At 35.0% G+C, this 8,543-nt stretch overlaps 1 protein-coding gene across 1 annotated transcript; it reads left to right on the plus strand.

The window, feature by feature from the left end:
- The first annotated feature begins 2,965 nt into the window (after positions 1–2,965).
- On the plus strand, positions 2,966–7,881 carry LOC101981003 (prolactin-3D4-like). The gene is made up of 4 exons (XM_005355127.1): positions 2,966–3,115; positions 4,562–4,669; positions 6,489–6,668; positions 7,687–7,881. Exons 1-4 carry the CDS (start codon positions 2,969–2,971, stop codon positions 7,879–7,881), a joined length of 630 nt encoding a protein of 209 aa, XP_005355184.1. The 5' UTR covers positions 2,966–2,968.
- Positions 7,882–8,543: the final 662 nt, after the last annotated feature.

The raw sequence follows: 8,543 nt of genomic DNA on the forward strand, positions 1-8,543 counted from the left end.
AAAATCAAAAAATAAATAAATAAATAAAAAAGAATATGAAAGAGTATTGTTATGTTGATTTATGATTATATAATAGAGGGGTTGCTTCATAGTGATTTATAGAAAAACTGATGTTATTGTAAGTAATTGGAGATGTTCAGATGGAAATGTCAAAGTCATTCTCGGGCCATCTAAGTCAAAATATTTCTTTTCAGTACACAACCTGTAGTAACCAGACTCCTGGATCTTGAGGGAGCAGTGAGTATAGTATAGTAAAGTATTGGAGAACAAAGCATGATGTCGACCTACTTGATCCCGATCCCATAACATAACCAGGTATCTTATCAAATGCTTTCTTCTATACAGAGGGGAAGGAAAATTTTACATTACAAGATGAGGAAAATAAGGTTGAGGTAGAATCATGGTTATATATATATGGATAGAGAGAGAGAGAGAGAGAGAGAGAGAGAGAGAGAGAGAGAGAGAGAGAGAGAGAGAAGCTTTGTCCAAACATTCTCACGTAACCAAGCTGCTTTCTTAACAGTGGGTAAGCCTAGGTGCTTAGGCATACTCCAGCAGAACTTGCTAAAATCTTATAGATTCTCAATATCAATGACATCTTAAATTACCTCAAAATAGTCTACCATTTCTAATTGTTAAATGAAACAGAGCTATCTATGTTCTAAAATGGGCAGTGGTTACATATGCCTTTAATCCCAGCACTCCAGAGGCAGAGGCAGGTGAATTTCTATGAGATCATGGCCAACATGGTCCACAAAGTGAGTTCTAGGACAGCTTGTTACACAGAGAAACCCTGTCATGAAAAGAGAGAGAGACAGAGACAGAGAGAGACAGAGAGAGAGAGACAGAGACAGAGAGAGACAGAGACAGAGAGAGAGACAGAGAGAGAGACAGAGACAGAGAGAGACAGAGAGAGAGAGACAGAGAGAGAGAGAGGGGAGAGAGAGAAAGAAAGGAAGGAAGGAAGGACGTAAAGAAGGAAAGAAGGAAAGAAGAAAAGAAGGAAGAAAGGAAGATATAAAGAAGAAACCAGAACTTTGCCCTAAATTATTTATTGCTCTGCTAAAGAAACAGAATATTTTCACAAACAATATAAAAATTTTGGGCATCTATGATGTGGAATCTATTACAAAATTGAATATTTTTTTCATGATGCCACCAGTCACTATGTAGAATATTTCGGATTAAATGCCTAAAATTGCTGTAATTTGATCACATGATAAGGTCATCAGCAACCTTTGCAGTGTGCCAAGCAGGGAAACCATGGCGCAGCAGTTGCCACTGCAACTGACAATTATCTTATTCATTTTAAATCTCAAGCCACATAAAGCAATCAGTATGTTATATTGTAAGGCAACAAAAATAAGGTGCCTATAATGGCTTTATCTGCACTTATAAGTTGACATTTCATAAATGGAAATGATGTGGTTGTCAAAATGACTTCTGAACGTTTGTGTTTAGACCTGCTGATTACTGGAACCATTACCTAGTCTATTGAGATAAATATTTTACAGTTTTAATGATTAATGACATACATTTGTGTTTAGTTAAAACAGCCTGTAATCATTGACTTATGTGGCTATAGGGTGACTTATTGAAAGCATTTCTCAAAACTGGAACCAGCAGGGTACAGAGCAGAAGTTAGGACACATTTCTAAGATCTGAAACCAGGGAAAAGTATTGAGGAATAATTCTTTTCTCTTGCTTACCTGGAAATGAGTAACCAATGAAGAGATTGCCTTGTTGATTTGGAGAGTGACTGGAACTCTATTGATGATGTAATGGAATGCAGTCTGATGACACATATCGACATATAATGGTGGCAAATGTAAAGAGGATGTAAATCCACCCTGAGGGAAGAACGCCGCTGATCCAGGGACATTGATTCAATATGGCCTGAAGCTATGTCTGGCTTTGGGTACAGGCTGCTGGTATATATGGGAGGTGGGAAGTTGACTGAAGGCAGCACTCAGGTGAAGCAGGTTTCCCGAGTTGAAGCTCATACTCTAGTGGGTCACCTCAGAGATGCAGCTCACTTGGACATTTCCAAGCTCTGGTAAGTAGCTATCCATCACGTACTTCTAAGACTTCCTTAGTCTATAATTCACAAGGCTGTTTGTACAGTACAATTTCTTTGATGCTATCTATTCTATATTTTTGGAAAACTGATACCTGGTCAGGTTTCTTCTATAGACAATGAAAACGGAGCTGAAAGATAACTCTATATTCTACTTGCTCAAGTAAGTTTCAGCTGAGAGTTTTCAAATAGGCTCTTCCTTGTGTTGCAGACACAAGGCAATGCTCAATTATTTTGTGATACCTTTCTTAACAGGAGGATAAAATGAGACAGTGTTACTGATATTGAAACATCGTTAATTGTATAGCACCTTCCATTTCAAAAGGAACCTTCTAGAACAAAAAGATAATGAAAATTTACATTACAGAGAATTAGGCTAAATTGAGAACAACTGAGTAGTCTGATCACTTCAAGCACAGAAACAGGAAATTAAAATTACTTTGTGTGCCAAACTGAATATCTGCTCACATAAAACAACCTGGATAAACTATCAAATTACCTAAGTCTTAAGTGATACATGAAAGGTCAATGAATTAGTTACAATAGTAAAGTATTTAAGAAAGTGAAACTCTCTAGAATCTCAAATATATGCAGATAACTACTTGCAGTCTTGGCTCGTCGCTAGGCAAACTCCATGTGTTTGCAAACTTGAGGAGCTGTTTCGGGGGCAATGCAAACTGTGAAATGTCTCCCCCATTTCTAACTCTCTATTGAAAACTTTTATCTATTTCTCTGCATTTTCCAAATTGTAAAAATGAATAGTCAGTTAAGATACATCAACCCAAATCACATAGCAGAGGCCGTCAGAGCACATTCATAGCTTGTTTAGCTGTCTGCTACTTCCTTTGTATAGCTCATCTCATTGTCGTTTCTCTGACAGCTGGGATGTGCATGTTGCTGCTAGTGTCAAGTCTGCTCCTTTGGGAGCATGCAGTCTCCAAACCAACTGGCATTGTGTCTACTGAAGACCTGTATGATCGTGTGGTTGAACAGTCTCACATCACATATAACCTGGCTGCAGATATCTACCATGAATTTGTAAGTAATGTCCTTACTTCTGAATTCTTATCTAAAAGGGCCTTCAAATAGCTGACCACTAATTAAATTGGGTTGACTCATGTGTCCAATTACAAATACTTCATTTTTGTAAGTAATACAATGAATTAATTAGGAAACTGTGTAATGGGAAGAATGTGAAGTTCCATAAAAATCTCAAAAAATTGTAAAGAATTTAATGACATTTCAAGTTTTCCTGTACTAACTTTAGCAATAATTACTTTGAACTTCTTCATTGGAATTTTGATTTCCTGGTCATATTTCCAGGGGTTCTGTTTTTGTGGGCATTCCTTACTTACTGATCTGAAGATAGGTAGTGTATGAAAAATGAAGTGAGCTAGTTGTGTAGAGAGAAAACGATATAAAGAAAATTAAAACCATGCAAACAGTGAAAAGAAAAACAAAACAAAATAGCTACACATAAGCTCATAAATGCAAAGAATCATGGCTTGTTGTTTTCAGTAATGAGTTTCTTAGTGAAATTGAAGGACGGCTGTGGAAACAAAAGGTGTTCTCTCTTCTTCATGGATATAACTCAACTATTTAGATTGTGCCATTGAGGAAACAGCAAAGTAAGTTTTCATTTTAAACCATATGAATTTTCATTTTAAACCATATAAATTTCATTTAAATTTTTAATTTTAATCCATTTAAATATGGATTACATATCTCAACGCTTATAGGGAATATATATTTCCATGGTTATTTTCTGTTACTAGTTTTTCTCATACCCTTTTTTCTTCTCTCATAAATTTCCAAATTTCTAAGAACCCATTAACCCTCTGATAGGTAGAATTAAGTAATTTGTATGTTCTTAATAAATACCTGTGGAAGCACATCCTTCATACCATTTATATAGAAACTTTAAATATTTTGTGAATTCTTACTTCAATCTTTGCTAAATATTTCCTTAAAATATGCCTAGAATTTAATGATTCAATATTGACTGTAACAATATGAGAGAACCCTACATTTATCATGAACTTTTTTACGGTACTGACACATGGTGATGTATGAGAGCAAATTTATAAATCAATAATTTCCTTTTAAAAAAACAATAGACCAATTTTTGCAGACAAAAAAGATATTTTAAATATGTGTAAACAATAATAATTCTATGACTCTCAGCCTGGAAAAACTGATACTTAAAGATGTAAAAACTTACAAATTTTGGTTCAATTTAGTGATTTCTTCCCAAGCAATGTCATTAGCAAGTACAATACAAGGAAAGTAAAGAAGGGAAGAGGATGGAGGGTAGTTAGTTAGTTTACAAATGTAAAGAAATAAAAGGTAATTGAATGATGTTTCCATCTTTCTAGTGTTCTACATTTTGCTCTTAAGTATCAAAAATCTGCAGGTTATCAAACTATCACGTTGGTTTTTATTCAATTCTGAATTCCAAAAAGTTAAATATCTAATTTCTTCCAGGATTCAAACTTTTTCAAGAGTAGTTGGTTTCCTAAGAGGATGCCCAGGTTATGCCACACAGCTTCAATCCATACTCCAGAGTCTCGTCAGGAAGTCAATGAAACAAAAGTACGTTTCTTCTCTGATTTTTACCAAAACATTCTTGCTATACACATGTTAATTGTGATCTGTGTGATTACTAAGCCCATAAAAGTGGTGATAATTTCAGACAGAATAGATAAAGGAAGATTCAGCTGTCAATGAAGAATCACAAAATACTTTTGTTAATGTTAGCACTCAGTAAGATGCCTGCCAACTCACATGGTCCCAGAGCTGTAATTGTCCACATAGGAAACTATTTTTACCAGCACCTTCGGCTTATCCCTGGAAAGTTTTGATCTGAACTGGGCAAACATTTCTAATATATTCATATAAATATGGAATAAATAAAACCACCCTGTGTTTGTGATATAACCCTAAAGAACCTTCCTATGGCTTCATGTAACTAAAGGAGCAGTGTGTCCTTTCTTCTTAAGTCCCTCAACTATCCTGGACCTTTTTCTCCTCTGTCATTATTTCTACAGTCCTGCCTCACTGCTCTGCTTTCTCTTATATCTGAACTTAGGCTGTATAAGAGACTTCCTTGTAGTCTAAAGGTGTTCCTCTGGATGGCTTCTCTTTTGGTGAGATTTACATAACTCTGAAGATCTAATGTGTATGAGCCTGATCTCTTCATTCAGACTATGTGTCGTAAATATCAGTTTTATTTATGTAATTAATAATGTATATCCTTCTCATATATATAATCTATTATCCAGTCATGCTTATATTACCAACACAAGAAACCTTTACACAAGCTATTCTCAAGAATAACATGTGGTTATAATACAGAAAAAGAAACTGAAGAAAACATTTGTACATATTACTTTCCTAGACAATATAAATAGCACACTGGTGGTACCAAAGTATTCAATGTTGACAGTCTCTGATAATAGAACCTTTAAGAAGACAGCAATCTGGAGTTCCAAACAGTACGCAGAATTCATTTACACTATACTTATTTCATGTCGTGCAGTCCTTCTTAATCATGGCTTGTCTAATGCCCCTAGCAAAATGTTGGTGATCAACGTTGATCTGTTCATTTTGTTCATAAACTTACTTTTCTCTGAAATTCTGGTTGAGTTTCTCTCTAGTCTTTATTTTAACACTCTATAATACTCCTCACAAACTTTATAATCAACAACTATCAAAAGACATTATTTTGTATGACTGTGTCTGTGACCTAAGATTTACCAGGTTAAAATTGCATTCTAATTTTTACTGATGCCTGATATTAAAGTAATGCTTTGTAATAAATTTTCTTTTATACATGTCAATAAATAAGCCATTCCTTTAGAAGCAAGCGCAGCAGAATCATGAAGATAAATAAGAAATAGGATTCGAAAGCCATTTTTGTCTGCATTCACCTGTTTTAATATTCTACCATAATATATAAATACGTAAATAATATATGAGAAACTAATTTTGTTCATTATTGTAGAAATTAATTGAACCACTAACTCCTGACAGTGTTAGCATCTATGTAACATGAGTTATGTCTTTGGATACCGACTAAGCTATGTAAACCTGGTTTTCTCATAGGCAGGCTAAGCCACCAAAGAGACAGTTCTAACAGCTAGGGAAAAGGGTTGAATGTCGAGGAAACACAAAATATGATCACTTGAAATAGCCAAATTTATTAAAACCCTATTAGTTTTATTTAGCCAAGTGGAATTCAGTAGTTGTCATTTTATATTTATGCAATATTTATATATTATAAAATCATTAATATAGTATTAATAATAAAAGTATACTGTAGATTGTCTCTCGTGTGAAAAAAAATATAAGAATCTATCTACCGAGCTGTATGTTACCTAGTTTAATATGAAGTCCAATGATATTTGCTTAGACTGAAGACATTCTGAAAGCAATCATCAACATCACTAATGCCTGGGAAGAACCGCTGAAGCATCTGGCGTCGGCAGTGCCCTCTCTTCCAAAACCTTCTGATGATATGCTGAAAACAATCAATGCTGTGAGGGCTAAAAATCTTGTTCTTCTGGAGGGACTTAAAACCATTCTCACCAGGGTAAGGTGTCCCTACATTGTGTCTTTGTTTATTTTATTTATAAAATTTGTGTATTATGTCATTCAAAAAGGATTTGAACCCAAATACCAGGTTATCTAATAAGCCCATAGAACAGTGATCTGTGTTGAAAATAGTAGTGTGCCTCATAGAAAATTTGACAGTAACTTTCTTGAATAGGGTGGACACTCCGGTATACAATTCAGAAGATCTTATAGCTGGCACAGCCTACATAACCTGCACCATAATACATTAAATAAAATATTCTGCTCATGTGCAATATAGTATATAAATGTAGATAGGACTTACCTGAAAATAATGGAAGGATCAATGCACTCTACCAGAACTAATATGGTATGAAGGGCACATCATGGAAAGTACTGTATATAAAACTTCCTGAAGTGAAAGAACTGATACTAGCCTTTTCATTGCTGTTTAGTTAATTCCGTGTAAAGGGGCAATAGTACCTTGCTGGTTCACTATTTGTTCACTCATGTGTGGATGTATCTCATCTGAGATCAGTGGAGTGTCAGAAAATACACATGCTTGCTTCAATTTATGTTTAGGTATCTAATGACTTTTTCCTAATTTCCAGCATTTCCACTATTAATGTATAATCCCCTATATTCTACCAGAGTTAGTTAAATATTTACGAGAAAGGTGCACTGGGAGATACATCATGTCTGTAAGTGCCTTCCTTCCATGTGTGAGGAGCTGTATCTAGTTTCAGAATTTGTGTCAAATGTGTGATGTGGTATCTTCACTTTGTAGCCCACAGATTAGGGAATCATATCTAAAGGGGTCTGCCATGAATTGCAGGTAAAAGTAAGAGCAGGTCTCTCAAAAGTCACTGTAGATGTCACTGGAGGAACTTTACCCAAAATGGATCACTGACATCCAAATCATATGTATGTATATCACACACACACACACACACACACACACACACACACACACACACACACAGATACAGAAAGGGATATAAGATAATGTTAATAATACCTGTCCATTTGATCTTTAGACCAAGACTGTATATGAAAAAACTGACTCCCCTGTCTTGTCTGGACTGTCAGACTTAAAGTCAGCTGATGAAGACACTCAACTTTTTGCCTTTTATAGCCTGGTCCGCTGCCTGAGACGGGATACTCATAAGATCGACACTTTTCTCAAGGTCTTGAGGTGCCGAGTTGTCTTTAATAATGAGTGTTTGTATTAAGAAGTGCAAAGTGCACATCCCTGCAATGTTCTGTTAACAGGGTCCTTGTTGAAGCAAAACTTTAATTCTTTTTTTTCTTGTCAATGCATGCATGCATATAATGGATTACTTCTTATGAAATAAAATCTAAGCATTTATAAACAGCAAATTCAGTGTGAAATTTTAAGAAAGTCTCCTGTTTCCATTTAATATAATATAGATCTAGGCTGTTGTGATGTGCATGTAAAAATCTGAAGTTTGGCAAGCATTCAAGATGCCATAAAACTTGTTTAAGTTCACAGTGAATGAAGAGAGATCATTTATGTAAAATCAAAGCAAGAGATTGTTGCTACTCATAAGATCCTTTGTATCAACGAGATGGATATCTGAGGTAGTTTACAAAAGCAAATTTTTAGTTCAATAACAACAATGCAGGTTAAATAATGTTGGACTATCTATAAGTACCATTAATCCAAATGTTCAAAAAAGTAATAGAAAAGAAGTATGAAACAGATCTATATTTCTCTAGTGTCTTCCTGCCTCTTGGTCATCCATTGGGCCATCTTAGGAAAGAAGCAAAATTTTACTTTTCTGTAGCTCAGAATCTAAGACCATTTTAATACTTTAAAAGCGGAAATAGAAAACAAACATTTCCCACTGATTTAGACATAGTTCAGCAGACC

Source organism: Microtus ochrogaster, chromosome 16 (genome assembly GCF_000317375.1).
Source record: "Microtus ochrogaster isolate Prairie Vole_2 chromosome 16, MicOch1.0, whole genome shotgun sequence".
Taxonomy (NCBI): domain Eukaryota; kingdom Metazoa; phylum Chordata; class Mammalia; order Rodentia; family Cricetidae; genus Microtus; species Microtus ochrogaster.